At 35.0% G+C, this 16,634-nt stretch overlaps 1 protein-coding gene across 1 annotated transcript in view; it reads right to left on the bottom strand.

The window, feature by feature from the left end:
* Dyrk2 (Dual-specificity tyrosine phosphorylation-regulated kinase 2) overlaps positions 1 to 16,284 on the bottom strand; it is a 191,251-nt gene extending 174,967 nt beyond the window's left edge. The window contains exon 1 of the mRNA XM_074184497.1: positions 16,108 to 16,284. Coding sequence (XP_074040598.1) covers positions 16,108 to 16,125 — 18 coding nt within the window. The 5' untranslated portion in view covers positions 16,126 to 16,284. The remainder of the gene's footprint in view (positions 1 to 16,107) is intronic.
* Positions 16,285 to 16,634: the final 350 nt, after the last annotated feature.

Here is a 16,634-nt window from a genome sequence, read left to right as displayed (position 1 = left end):
ATGTAACACTATTCCTAGATGACCATCTAGGAACCCAAAAATTCAACATATGTAACAGTGCAGGTGATGATATTGTTTATGACCTTGAATAAAAAAAGAAATGAATAATATTTACGCCTTATCTCGAGACTACAAAATTGTGAGTTACAAGAAATTCATAATAGGGTATTCCTACAGTAGGATACGCGCCTTCAAGTTTAAAAGACATATACTTTAGGAAGCGCCTCTGTAGGGCTTCTGACTGATTTATATGAACCTAATAGTAGGGACTCCACACGACAGATGCATATTCCAGCCTAGAACGAACAAAAGTGAAATAAAGTAATTTCAATGTTGAAGCTTTTTCGAAGTCTTTTGTATTTCTAACTAAGAATCCGTACATGCGATAAGCTGATTTTAGAGTAGTGTCAATATGTTCATTGAAAGAGAGGGATGAATCAAAAGTAACACCTAGATCAGTGAGTGTGTCAGGACGCTCCAGAACTTGATTGTTTATGACGTAGTTGTGTAAATTCAGGTTGGTTTTCAGTGAGTAAGACATTACATTACATTTGAATATCTTGAGAGATAGATAATTCTTTCGACACCATGTAGCAACGCGATTTAAATTCAGGGCGACACGTTCGCAATCATTAGAACATGTTATATTGTGATAGAGTTTCAAGTCATCTGCGTATAAAAGGAAATTGACATCAATCTCAGCTCCGATATCATTAATGAACATATTGAATAGTAGGGGTCCTAGATTTGATTCTTGTGGTACACCAGATGTGGCTATATGTTCGATAGACTTGAGGCCATTAAGTTGGACGTACTGCTTACGGTTGTGAAAATACGATTTGAAGAGGGTGATCAATTCATTGGGCAACCCAAAAGTTGAAAGCTTGTTGAGCAGGATACTATGGTCAAGTCTGTCGAATGCTTTAGAAAAATCAGTGTAGATGACATCAGCCTAAGACTGACAATCAATACCCTCTGCAATACATTGAGTGATTTTTACAAGATTCGTGAAGGTTGAATGTCCTTTCATGAAACCATGTTGATTGGGGCTAATAATGTTGCTGACATGACAATAGATTGTCTTCTCAAGAAGCATCTCCAACACTTTACAAAAGTTGCATATGATAGAGATTGCTCTGTAATTCTGTATCTCACTTTTATCTCTTTTTGGAAAATTGGGCAGACTTTCGACATTTTCCATATTGATGGTACAGTACAGTTGATGTTTTCAGGCATATATTAATTAGAGTTGTTAGTAGTTCAGCCAGAGCTGAGGCACAATCTTTGATGATGAATGCTGGAAAATGATCAGGTCCTGCAGTAAATTAAGGCTTTAATTTTTTAGGGTATCATAAACATCTTCAATACTGTTGTTCGCATGGTCACTTAATGTTGACACTATATAAAAACCACTGAAGAAATCTGCCAAACCATCAAGAATATCTAAGGGATTATCGAATAGCTTGACTTCATGTAACATTTTATCTTCGATTCCATTCGTATGTTTTGACTTGTTAATGAATGACCAAAACTTATTGGGGTTATGGATAATCTTGCTCTTAGTTTTCTGAATGATTTTTTTATAAGCTATTCTAATGGCTGCTTTGATTTCTGCCCGAAGACGTTTGAATTCGTGAAAAGCGTGAATGTCGCCGTTTCTTTTGTATTTACACCAAAATTTTGTTTTAGTTCGAATTTTCTTTATCAATGCACCATCATAGTAGGCTGGATAATTATTTTTAAATTTTATCGAGAATTTTGGCACACAGCGATCAAATACACTGTATAATTTTTCATAAAAGTATCAGGAAATAGGAGTATCAGAGTATATTTGTTTTCATCAACTGCATTTTTAATGAAGACTAATTTCTCTCGAAAATTTTTCAATTGACTCACGAATCACGCCCATCGAGACAGCTGTCGAAATTTTTTGTGTCCCCGTCGTGTAACGCCTTTGTTTGACTTGATGCAGACGCAGGAATTCTTGTAGGCAGATGGCTGGAGTCATCTTTATCCAGCCACCAAAAAATAAAATACGCCGACAACAAATTATTTTTCTACCTTTTTCAATCTGGCCAGGTGATTTCGGGCGAAATCGGTGGTGACTGTCAACGACCTTGGATTGTGGAGCTAATGACCTCTTCACGAGGCGGGTATACTTGTGGGATGATATGGCGTTATCGGTATCGGTGAAATGTATAATGTTTACGGTACGCTGATATTCCACCGGTAAATATTATAATACCCTTTTACAATATCAATGAGCGTTACGCTTTTCAGTGAACTAGTTCAATTCGGTATTCTGGATAAGCTAGCCACAAACTGGCAACTGTTTAATCCTGTTATTCACTTGCAACAAAAATTTGCTATATCAGCTTCGAGATAATATATAAGAAACCATAGACATAGACAATATTACGTGAACTGTCAGTTTCATTTTGTTATAACAAATGAACTGTCAGTTGCGTTATAACACGTCACTATTATCACTGATGTCTCACCTCTCTTACGATAATTATTTTTATTGATGATAGTATATTATATACCTAGGATGAGAAGTGAGCTATTATTTACCGAGCATTTTTATATGTGCGAGGTAAATAATAGCTTTCTCAGCCGAGGTATATATAGAATTTTTTTCACTCTTAACATTGATATGTTATAGTAATTTTCTAACAATTTGTTGAATATATCGGAATATCAAGTAGAGTGGAGCGTGTTTCTAATCAGACTGGCTTCATTTATGTAAAAATTTGGCATGTGTCAAATTTTGATATGAATCTAGGAAATATCTCATTGCATTTTTGATATATTTCAATGTTCCACTTCTCTCATCGCTTCTGTACATTCAGAACTTAGAATTTATCAATTCTGCACTATAGTGAGAAGAACATTTCTTTGGTTACATGATAACCCCAGGCAGCTCTGAATTGTTGCATGTCAAATGTTTGCGATGATATTATCATAATAAATATTCTTAATTCAAAGAACAGAACATCAAGGAAGTTTGTTGTTGTTGAGCTACAATGGGTTAATGTATGAGTATTATACTGGTCATTCTCTAAGACATAGCTCGGCAACACTTCTCGCAGAAAATGGAGGAGACTTACTAAGTCTGAAACGGCACGGTGGGTGGAAGACGGCTGTAGTGGCTGAAGGATATATTGAGGAATCAATAGCTGATAAGAAGAGAATCGCCGAATTAGTGCAAAAATGTAATTTACCCAATGAAGCTTCAAATATAACTTCTGCAAGTCAAGATGCTGTCTTAGAAAACGTCCATGTTGAAGATAATTTAGTGAAAAAAGGTAATGAATGCGTTCAAAATACGAGGATCGTTTGTAACACAGAAGTGAATTTACCTGGTCCAAATGTTAGTTCCATTAATACAGGAAATGCTGGAATACACATGATTTGCCACAATTGTACAATTAATTATAATTTCAAATTATTTTCAAGCGTATTTCCAATGTTCAATTTTCTACTTCTAGTTGATGACTAAGTTAACAAAAGTTTCTGCGACTATCTTTAAAATTATAGAATTGTTCTCATTATTTACCTAGGTGTTTTTTTATTATCAATATTTACCAAGGGTGAGAAATATTAATTCTCGTTAGGAAAATGGATTAAATAATAGCAATTTCTCAGGTTAGTGATGAAAAAAATATCATATTTCAATACTTGATGACAATAAACGTTTTTATTATTACAACCACAAAAAAAATCATAGTGTTGAGTTGTAACTACATATAAAAAATTATAGTAAAAGGCGAAGTTCAATTTTCGCAGCTATGCAAGTAACTGTCAAACTGTTCTTCCACTTAACCTAAAAAAGTATCTGCATGGGTATTAAAGTAGTATAGCATTAACATAAGTATATGAATAAATGAATAAAGATCAGTGACTGGCGATGTAGGTAGTTAAAAATATAATGATACAAAACTAAGAACACTATTATTGGTCATGAATCAGTCAAAGAGGAAAAGAATAACAGAAGACGGTAAACGAAGATAGAAAAGAAGAATGGTGAAAAGTTAATCATGTTGTTGATTCTGAAAAGATATAATTTCAATTTGATTTTAAACTGGGAGGATGGCATTTTTTTTTAAGTTCAGGAATAGCACTGAATATGAACTTCAGCTATCTGGTAACTGAAAGAGCGTTGTTTGAATAGCTGGGCTGTGAAAATGGGAGGTATTAAAGAACCTAATACTATTATTATGAACATCGGTTCGAAACGTCACTTTTCTATGCAGGTATGAAGGAATTTTATATAAGATCTATGTTTTCTTTCTATCTATATCTATCAAAGTCTCTTCGAAATACATACACGAAAAACTGAAATTGACAGAATAACAATTATTCAACCAGGAAAGCAGACCATATGAGGCCTCCTAGATATAAACTTGCAATTTCACAACACAATTCCCTGAACTTGCATCTGTACAATAAGTTACCACGTGAATGGAAAAAACTCGATATTCGGTAGAAGAGTACCTAGGATACGCAATTTCTAATTGATGAGTATGTAGTTTCTTACCAAAAATAATTAAAATTACTTATCTTTACTCTCCGACGAGCGTTCGATATTCTTCTAGATTAACCTCATGTAGTTCCTACTAGACATTCCTTCAATACAATGTTACCATTTTTTAGCTTTCACCTCCATACATTTTATCTATATACATATTTTATACATACAATACACACCTACTTAGCTGACACTCATTTATTATTTTGTATTTCACTAAACACTATATACAATTGGACTTGTCATAAATGTATTTTGTACATAATATGATGAAATAAATAAAAAAATCTTATGTTAGAGGCAGGCAGCATGTATTTTTTTCCTATTCTCCATATTTAGCCATCCAACTTCCTTGGGCTTGTGGGATAATTTGTTTCTTCTTCTTACTACATATATAAATCTCAAACAAGAATTTTGGACTTTCTGAATTTTTGTTTATAGTGACTTGTCAGATGCGGTCTAATATCCTATTCCTCATGAAGACAAATCCAAAAACACAATAATTATAAAATATTGTCCAGCCGTTCTCGAGTTCCTTTATTATTATCATTTTAATTCATGAAATGTTATATTTTATTACTCATTATCCTATTCCCGATGAAGACAAATTCAAAAACACAAAAATCATTGGTACAGCCGTTCTTGAGCTCTTTTATTATTATTATTTTTGTTGATGAAATATCATATTTCAATACTTATTATTATTATTATTCTATTTCCGACGAAGAGACATTCAAAGACACCAAATTCATAAAATTGGTCCAGCCGTCCGATGGTTTGCATCCTCAGGAGTATAAAGACTTCCTTCTACATAGAATATTCTTCAACGCTATCATTCATAGATAGGAAGATACTATCCGCAATGCCACTGTTGAATATACCTCACCTGTTATGAATAAGAATCAGACAAATTTTGAAAGAAATATTAATATCCGATTGTAAATCAAAGTTGATCAATGGTTCCATACGTCCTTACCTATCAACTTTGTATTGAACGATTGAAAATAATCTTTCCTAAATGGTTTCCCGACTAAGAGTGACTAACACGAAGTAACAAAAATTTTTGAATTGATCAACCAATTAATCTTCATTACGACATTCCGAGAATCAAATGCGGTGGCTTTGAAGCCATTGTCCTTATGATAATTCACACGATTCGTCTAAATATACAGGAAACATCGACCGCTAAGTTGATTGTTGAAAACTACCGTTTCGGAATTGGATATAATTGGAATTTGTACATGTGTTTTGAATGAATTAAATTATGTACGGGTATTAATCCAAAAAGTTGGTTCTAGGTAAATATCGGTTTTTGTTTTGCGGTTCGATGATTTTTTTAATGATCGTATAATAGCACCATTTCAGAAGTGTGGTGATTAACCGTTTACAGTTTCCATATTATAATACAAAATCCTCCGCAATTTGAATTCGAAATCTCCCAAATAAAGTTTACCTAACGTGACAGTGCCACAAAATTTGTGTGACAAAAATATACAATGATAAAGGACAGGAGAACAATTCCGTCTTCAAAAAATTTAGCATTTCTCCATCTTGAATCCGATTTCGTTCAACTACCATCGTCAATTGAATTACTGATTGGCTGATAAAATTCAACCAAAACATCATTATATCTATAAAATGGATGTCTATTTACAAGGCCGAATAAATGAATATAAATTATATGTCTCGGTGACTGATATCAAAATTTCAAATAGAGTTCGTGTAATTTAAATAATTTACTAGGTGAAGCTCTAGTTTATCGTCGCTCGAGGAAAGTGACTGACGAAAAATTATTGCGGGTGGTATTTTACAGTCATAGCCAGTGGCCAACTTTCTGGATTGTTGCTGATATAAAAGAAATGTATCGACTCAGAGTGCGTATGTATAACCCAGATCAGCTGAGAAAGACAGAAAAAATACAGATTGAATGTTTTTGGACTGAGAGACGATCTATACTACAATAAAGTTAGTTTTGAAAAATTAAATTAAACGTTTCATATATATATATATATATATATATATATATATATATATATATATATATATATATATATATATATATTTGTTGTGTATATCACAGTTTTTAAATTAAATGATTCCCGATAGATTGCCGAATGGATTTGAAATAAATAAGTAATTTCCCTTTCAAGGAATCCACCAATTTTGAGTTATTTCTGATGAAATCAGTAAGACACACCCCCCACAAAACTGCAAAACTATTGTTCACAACTAAAAATGTCTTTATTCTGTATCAGGTATTTCAATAAGAACCATTCAAAGAGTGGTTGAAAAAGAAGAACAAATAATTTTTGCAAATAACGGAGAAGTAAAAGTTTCCACCCCAAGAAAGGAGCGGCCTAGAAGAGCACCAGTAACTGATATTTCCGAGTATGAGTATTCTAATATTGAACGGATTATTTACGACTTTCATAAGACGGAAGGGTGTCGTATGACTCCCTTTCTACACATTAATGACGTTTTGGGAATTGTGGCTTCCGAAACATATCTTCGTAGAATTTTTAAAAAAATGGAGAAGGGCTGAAAATGATAGAAAGAATAGAGGAAATGGACATTAGAGCATTGAGGATCAAGTATTTTCGTAGCCAACAGCGACCAATTGTGATTCTTGATGAAACATACCTTCATAGTAGATATACATCTTCCACGAATGAATCAACCAACGGGTTATTTATTTAGAAATATTGCGAAGGGACCAAGACTCACTATCGTCCATGCAGGAGGTGACATGGGCTTTATACCTAATTGTCGGTTTATATTTAAATCAGTCACAATATCAGGGGATTATCATTTAGAAATTAATTCTGAGAATTATGGTAAATGGTTACAAGAAAAGTTATTCCCAAATTTATCTGTGAATTCGGTAGTCGAGACCGATAATACCCCCATACCATATTATTCAAATTTATCCAGCCCCCAACACAAATTCTAGGAAGGCTGACATGGTGAAGTGGCTGCACGAAAAAAGCATTATATTTACTCCTAACACGCTCAAATCTGAATTATACGAGTTGATCAAGGTAAATGAAAAGCATCATATAAGATACAAATTTGATGAGGTTCTGCTTGAACACGGACTTAACGTTTTGCGACTTCCACCCTACCATCCGGATTCAAATTCCATTGAACTCATTTGGGTTACTGTCAAAAACAACGTGTCCCAAAAAAATGTAACTTTCAAGTTGGAAGATGTGGGAAAACTGGCGGAGCACGAGACTCCAACCTCATACACAAGTCAATAAAAATATTCTCGGACAATCAAGTGGCGTTGGAAGCTCTTGGCTCCTTGTCTAAATTGGTAGCAAATTGCCAAAAACGAGTCTCCTCGATAGAAAGACTTAACAGATTGTCAGATTGTCTCTGGTCTGGAATCCTGGCTATACTGGCCTGGAAGGCAATGAGGCTGCTGACTCCCTTGCAAAAGAGGGGGCTGCAAGCAGCTTCACCATACCAGATCTTGTTATTGGCATCGATTTATGCTTTGCCAAACACAGATTGAACACCTGGATGGCAAGAAGATATATGGACTTCTGGCAGAATCTTCCAGGATTGGCTCACTCCAAGGCATTTATTCACCCTTCGAAGCTTGATACCAAACAGTTGTTGGACTACAGTAAGGATGAACTACGATGTCTAACAGGCCTTCTTACAGGTCATTGTCATTTAAATCATCATACTCGGACAGTGTGTTTCGGCTCTGCTTGGAAAATGATGGAACAGCAGAGAACATAATTTGTGCCTGCCCCGCTGGAGACTGAATCAGGTTTTTAGAGTTCTGCAGAGCCGTACTCTTACCATCTGACCTGAAATACCACTCACCATACAAACTAATCGGCTTCGTCAAGAAGCTAGGTTTATTTGGTCAAGTGGGAATAGGTGTGAGCCGCCGTACACCCTTGCGGATTGCGGTAGAGCGTCGAATAGGCACATTCACTTTGGACCTAACCTAACCTATACCTGCGCGATCGCTCGCTTGCTGTTATTTTCTATATTTGATACTAATGATCATTCCATAAACTACTCAAAGGTACTTATGATGCACTGTTTAAAACAGTTTTAATCATCCTCTTTGAAGATGATCACTTGGTGATCGAAACACGTGTCGAGGTGTTGAAAATAACGATTTGGTGTGGGGAAAAAACTCCAGTAATATATATTTACTCAAAGGTACTCAAATGAAAAATTAATTAAATATGTATATTCGTTATAATTATTTCTAAAATGAAATTGCCGTAGCTAAATGACTAATCATATGGATATATTTCCAGGTGAATATTCTTAAATTTCACAAATCAGATCAATAAGTTATGGGGAATTCTAACTGAATATAATATTTGATATATTTTTTCCCTGTTTCATCGTTAGAGTTAATAATTATGTCGTGTGAATTTCGGTTTCCATACTATAACTCCTACAATTCACATAGAAAAGGGAACTTGGGTACTTACAAAAGATATTTTGATTATTTATTTTTCTGACCTTTTTCGTATGTATAAGCATCAATTATTATTAAACTTCTGGTTTCCTTATAAACACTTTAGTTCGCTACTAAATTTGCTGGACATATTTCTTTAACCATTACTATGAATTCACTTGAATAGCGCCGAATTTTCAAGGACATCACGATTTATTTTAACATCAATTTGGCTCGAGGTGTATGTCTGCGGTCACTTATATAATCTCTTCCATACAAGATTGCGTTGAAATCGCTACTTAGAATTTTACCATCGATGGATGGTGGTAGATTCTTCGTGAACGTATGGGAATATTCGTGGATTATCTGTTTGTGATCAATACCGTAGATAACTGAGTGGTGTGATGACTGCTAGCTAGGATTTTTCGAACTATTTTTTAGATTTTAGTACATTATCTACATCATTAATATATTTTTTTCAATAAAACTGTTTAACATAAAATCTTGGATTAATAATGATATACAGAATTCATTAAGTTGTATTTTCATCGAAATTGAATTTGTGTATCAAATATCAGATTGATCTGTCAACAGGAAGGGGGTCAAAAGTCACTTACTAAATTTGATCAAACAAACAAACAAGGCAAGCTAAATAAAACCGTTTAGTAAAAACGGCAGATTTAACAATTTCTATTCATCAGAAGTGGTTTTACGATCAAGCTACAAACAGCTATGCTTATTATATCTTTTTATGTACAATTCATCATCAAATAAGTTTTCAGATATACACTTTTCTGATTAACTTATTACTACAGAATTCTACATCCAATGTATAATCTAACAAATCAATTTTATGGAAATCATCAAAATACTCGTCAGAAATTGGTCTCTAATTCAGATGAGTTAATTATTCTTCCAGTAAGTAGAGTAAGAAGGCAACCCAGATTCAGAAATAAATTGAAATAAAGTGGTCCCAGATGCAAGCCATGTGAAACTTGTGAACTCACTATTCCCTTGGCCGAGAAACAAACAGGTGTGCTTGTAAAATGAGATTCTCCTGTTTAATGCCTCCTCTCTCTCTTTCTTCCAGATGACCCGTTCCTTTTAGCATACAGTCAATTTCATTCCCTTTGGAGGTTGTTACATCATAAGTGATATTGAATATGAGAGATCCTGCCTTATTTATTTGAGGGAAATTTTCCGAAGAAAGGAAGAAAGCAATTCCAAAGTACACTTTTTACAAAGATGTTCAGATTAAGCAAAGAAATAACTGTCAGACAGAAAACTGGAAGAAAAAGCCCTCGCGGAACAACAATTTTCATATAAACATTGAATTACATGAAAGAAAAATACTTTTAAATGATCATTGAATTATACAAAAACATTTTTCCTATTCATTTTGTACGCTATGTTTAATTCAATGTTTATTTGAAAGTATTTTTTTCCAGAGGGTTCTTTTTTCAGTTTTATGTCTTCCAGTTTAGTTACTTCATTATATGATCCACACATCTCTGTGAAAAGATCATTTTGAAATCAATTGCGTTTTTCCTTTCTTTGAAAGATTGCCATGATTTTCGTTTGAAGATGGAGAAGTAGGAAGTCAAAAACTTTATTTCTGATAAATTGATACGTCCTGAAAATATACCCTTTTCAATATGGAAACGTGATATTGCAACCTGCAATAGGTAGGTAGGTAGGTAGGTAGGTAGGTAGTCTAAATTAATAAAAAGAAAACATTTATATAAATACATAAAAAATATCACAGGAAATAACTTTGAAATGAATTATAAAAGCCTCCAAAAATGTAGTTCAACACAAATGTCAGATAATTACAATATGCTGTTTATTGATTTCAACGTAGTTTTGATTGGTGGAGTTTCAAGATTAGCTGCCCTTATTATATAGATGTCTAGATATGCATTATTTTTTTTATATATAGATGTCTCAGTAGGCGTTTTTTCCACAGTATAACAGTCTACAAGAGTCAGATAATCTCGGTACTCAAGCTTTGTTCTGGATGGTCTTGAAGGAAGCTTTTTTTCAATCAACCATAGAAAATTGAATCTATAGCAGCTTGAAGATATAATTAGTACTGCTCACTTTCAATTCTTCTCCTAAATTTCAAGTCATTAGCAAAGAGCATACGTCAGATCATGTTATTAGTGAAGTAAATTAGCCCTAAATTGGACCCCTGGAAAACTCCAGGGTTAGCTTGGAATTTGATTGATGAATATTCGAGGTTCTATCTTCGAGATATAATAGAAAAAATTGTGCGTTTCGGGATGCCCGACTCAAACTAATCTAAGTTAAACTATTTAATATTTTTATTGTTCAACTTGAGTCAATCTTAGGTTATTACTTGAATTTTATGTATATTAATATGATAAATGTAAGGGAAGGTTATCAATTAATGAAAATTTTTATTGATTATTTTGTGTATGTATATATATTACAGCTACTTTTGTATGAATAAATAATCATCATCATTTTTAAGACACGTTTCAATAATATTACGTGTTTGCTGGTCAGATTTTCATAATACTGTCAACAATACATGTCTATACACATTAAACGCTGATCGTTTGTCCGACGAGAGAGGAGGAACCTACCTTCCGCTGACGTATGCGTGAGCGAAAGGTAAATCAGACAAACTAACGCCGTTACGCGTAAGGTAACGAAGCGATTCCTCCTCCCATGAGAAGTTATCAATTAAAAAATTTGAGAATGTTCTTTACCATATTCGTGTAGTTTTTTTTAGTAATTCATTATGACTGACCTTGTCAAATGCCTTTGGAAAATCGATGCCCACCATGTATCTGTGAACATCGTATGAGTCTGTAATTATCAGAAATTTTACCGGATTCATTAATTGGTTACACTGGCAAAAACATAACAATCTGCACTGACAGCAGACAAACCCTATTAGCTTTGAACGTGTAACCCTCAGGGCTAGTACACCAAGATTTAGCCAAATCCTCGGTAGATGATGACATTATCCTGAGGTGGGTTAAAGGGCACGACAGGAGTAAAGGTAATCACATTGCCGACTCTTTAGCCAAGGAAGCGGTTGAACTAAGAATTTTAGGACCCAGTGGCACCTACGGCCTGATGACTTCGACAATTGCGGAACTAGCCAAATGTTACACCCATGCTCAATCCCTAAACAGATGGGATGGAATCAAAGGATGGAATTTTGCCAGGAAGCTAGGAAGCTGGCATCGAAGAAATATCTGGCGATGACCAGGAAAAATCTACGTTCAACAGTAGGATTTCTGACTGGCCACTGTCAACTAAGGAAACACCTCCATAATATGGGGCTAGTGGACACATCTCTACTGTGTGAACAGGAAGATGAGACTGTCAGGCATGTCCTATGCAGGTGCCCGGAGTTATCGTCAATAAGAGAGTTTGTGTTATGGCCTACGCACCTGCCGATATAAAGGAGAAGTCTCCCTGGAAAAGACAGGATGGACGATGACCTAGGAGGACAACTCCTCGGGAGGATGTACAATGGGTCATATGTGGCCTAAGTGCTGTGGGCTTACACTCACCCTCCATACTACAGATACAGAAAATTGGTAACACTACTGCCAATTTCCGAATGTAAACCTGAATGTTTGAAGGATTGACTGTTTCGAAAAATATTAAAAAAAATTATTCATTTCAGGAACTTTCAATCACTTTTATTTGTACCCTGTTCCAATAAATCAACGTTTAGCTTTTGTCGGGAAAATCCAACAATGCATGAAATTTCAGGAAACTCATTCAATCGAAGTTATCTTTTCATTTACGATTGCTATCAGTTTTGAAGCACATTATATTCCCCGTTCCATCTGAAAATTGGATGAATCACCCACATATATTATGAATATAAATAGGTATGATTTGAAGGGCACCTTCAAGGTGAAGGTTCAGTGAATTTAAATGTGAAAAATGAAGAATCAGCGATACTAAATTAGATAGAGAAGCGGAAAAATAGTTTGTGTTTGAATATCATTCGAGTTTTTCCCGAAATTGGATGAAAAATAGCTTGGATGTTTACGAATTGAATACTATTTCCAAATGTATTCTAGGTGTGTTCGTCTCAATCATTTCTTTGTTCTTGTGTCTGTTTTATCATCTATCAACTTCTCTCTAGATGGCTTCTTGTGGTGGGAGAGGTAACAAGAGAACGACATTTGTATTTCTTGGGAGGTTCCGTGTTATTTACTACATTTTCATGCAATGATTCATCATAGTCACTGATTACTCATATCATATCCTGTTAATATCAAATATGACTTGTTTTGATCGCATAATTGTACCACATCTTTGAACACTGCTTTTGTAACACTCTGCTTATTCATTTGATTAATCTATCATGAACTTCATTATAAGCGTTCATTAGAACTTCGATAATTAGCACTGCTGGAACGTAAGTTAATGCATATTTATAATAAAGTGATGATTGTGATAGTACGTATCATTTCAAAAATTACCTGTGTGGCAAGAGAAATGGGAAAATGTGTTCAAAAACCGTATTGGTGCACATTACCCAACGGACTTGACTTGAGAGAGCTGAAGAAAGGCAAGGATCTTAGTTTTTAACGTGCCATGTTAAGCATAGCAGAGAATACTTGTGATGTACTGTTTGGAACCTTTGGTGTAGTAATGAGTTTTGCTGGAGTTTTATTCCAACACCAAACCGTTATTATGAACACCTCGACACGTGTTTCTATCACCAAGTGATCATCTTCAAGAGGAAGATTAATCCACCCATTAGAAGATACTGTATTTCAAGCGGAAATTTACGCTATGAATTGTGTGCGGAGAGATTGAAAGAATCCAACCCCATTCACAAGTCAATAAAAATATTCTCGGACAGTCAAGCGGCGTTGAAAGCTCTTGGCTCCTACCAAGCAACGTCTAAATTGGTAGCAAATTGTCAAAAATGACTCTCCTCAATAGAAACACTTAACAGATTGTCTCTGATCTGGATTCCTTACTGGCCTGGAAGGCAATGAGACTGCTGACTCCCTTGCAAAGGAGGGTGCTGCGGGCGGCTTCATCAGACCACTTTATCGGAAATCGGACATCACTTTAGGCTTTGCCAAACAAACATTGAACACCTGGATGGCAAGAAGATTTATGGACTTCTGGCAGAATATTCCAGGACTGGCTCTTTCCAAGGCGTTTATTGACCCTTCGAAGCCTGATACCAAACAGTTTTTGGACTACAGCAGGGATGAACTACGATGTCTAACAGGCCTTCTAACAGGTCATTGTCATTTGAATCATCATATGCAGAGGTTCGGACTGTCGGCAGACAGTGTGTGTCGCCTTTGTTTGGAGAATGATGACACTGCAGAGCACATACTTTGTGCCTGCCCTTCTGGGGACCAAATCAAGTTTTTAGAGTTCGGCAGAGCCGTACTCTGACCATATGACCTGAAAGACCACTCACGATACAAACTAATCGGCTTTGTTAAGAAGCTGGGTTCATTCGGTCGAGTGTGAATAGATGTGAGACAAAATAAACTCTTGCGGATTGCGGTGGAGGATCAAATAGACCTACTCACTTTAGACCTAACCTAACCTAGATGAGAGTGACACATGTTGGTAAGTGACCGTTGACTTATTGAATTTTTGATTGCCATTACTAGTGGTAGCCCATTGCCCTAAGAAGGGAGGTTAATTATTCTTTTCAAGTTAATTTAGTTCATAGATAATCAGACTGGAAATGGGACCCCTATGAATCAATCGAGGTGAATTTGTCCTTGGAAGGCAGTGGATCATTGACCCAAAGTTTTTCATTTCATCACAAAGTGTTATGGAATATTTACTTAATGCACTTCCGTGATGAGAGTCCAGTAATGCCTTCATGGTTGAGCCTGATATTACTGATGATGTGTTGAAAGAGCGCTGCCTGGTGTCAGATCTCGAACCCTTTATTTCTCTGTTCTGATTTGAATTATTTTGTTTGCAGTTAATACCGCAGAGAAAGAGGACGAATTCTCTTTCATGGTCGTTGTTGAGACTTGGCTTTGCAATAGACCGCCTTTGGAAGTCTCGTTCTTCTTCGATATTGGTTGATTATGTTTTCTGTGAACAGATTACGTTTTCGTAAGGGGATATGTCGCCTTTTCTTATTCAAAGAGTTCTCACTACTAATTATTGTTTTAGAGATTTCTATTGTGTTCTAATACGTAATTTTTATGTCGATGGCTTCTTGCTGAAGGTTTCAATTGTATCTAAATTTACTAGTTATGTGTTGTCAAAAAGGTACATGAGGCACAAACTTTTACGAATATGTAGGAAAATAGTATTTTGTGTATATGTATATTCAACTATTGAATATATATAACTATTATCATTACCTTATGTACAAGGTGTAACATATAAGATATCTTTAAATTTTAGGCAGTTCTTTCTTGTTATTTTTTTTTAAATAAAATTTCGAATATAATACATTTTTTCAATAATTTCATCGATTTTTCAATTAGCATAGTTCTCGAGAAAAAACTGAATTTCTATATCCCCATATACTACAAAAAATCATCCGATTTTCCCAAATTTTTCAATAATGAGGTTTTCCATCCAAACTTGAAATAAAGTGGGAATGATCTTAAACCTTTCTTGACATACCGATGACATATCTATTATTGAAAACTCTAAAATTCTTCCTTTCGAAGAACAAAAGAGTAGCACAAATGTTATTGCAATTTTTTCAAACAATATGACAAAGATCTACCACAGAAATTAAAATGATCACCTATGAAATACCTTGTAGAATAATAAGTTATATAAATCATTGAAATATATTGTATGAATTGTGAAATGAGGCCCAGCATGCTTTTTTGGGCAAGTCCTATTGATATTGGTGATCCAAATCCTACCCGATAATAATTTCGACCATTGCCTCAGTTCCAGACGAAACGTCAGACTTAAAAACCTGCAGACCACGGTCAAGGAAACCAACAATAGAAAGTTATGTTTCCGAAACAACAAACCATTGTTCAATATGACAATAATAATATTTCATAAACATGTCATCCTAGCTTTACATTCATAAAAATGCCGAAAGCGCAGGGCTAACCACAGCGCTGCCTCTCACATTTTTCGATGAATTCTAACTCTCAAAAACAAATGAAAATACCAAACTCACCTGTTCGAACACCAACATTTCGGCCAAAAAAAGAAAACGTCAAATATAAAATTCAAACTTCAACGACTGTAACTTCGACACTCGAACATAATCGAAGAATCACAACAAATCCTGATAGAACAGCTGATGATCGTCGTGCTGAGCAAGTCCGATACGATAAAGCTCGTTCCACGGCGTTTAAACGACTGCAGTTCAACCGCCGACTGGTCTTTACCAGACTCGGTGATATCAGATCATTCACTTACGGATAGAAGCATGTGGGGAGAGACGAAACCGAGGACAGAACTTGTATGTGTGTGTGTGTGTGTCGCTTGCTTGTGTTTTCTATTTTGTGAGATATTGTGTAGTTCAGATAAAATTTACTTGTCAGAATTGTCTACATGTTGAATATTAACTGTTAGTCACAATAATATAGTATGGACCTAGGAGTTCCTCAAGGCTCCATTTTGGAACCACTTATCTTTTAACCGTAGGCTAACGTACACACAGAAATTTATATCATACTTTGGTCCGAAATTGTTAAACTT

This window comes from Leptinotarsa decemlineata, unplaced genomic scaffold (genome assembly GCF_025532065.1).
Source record: "Leptinotarsa decemlineata unplaced genomic scaffold, Ldec_3_MD MMD2_tig00026354_RagTag_RagTag, whole genome shotgun sequence".
Classification (NCBI taxonomy): Eukaryota; Metazoa; Arthropoda; class Insecta; order Coleoptera; family Chrysomelidae; genus Leptinotarsa; species Leptinotarsa decemlineata.
This window is presented reverse-complemented; position numbering and strand designations above follow the sequence as displayed.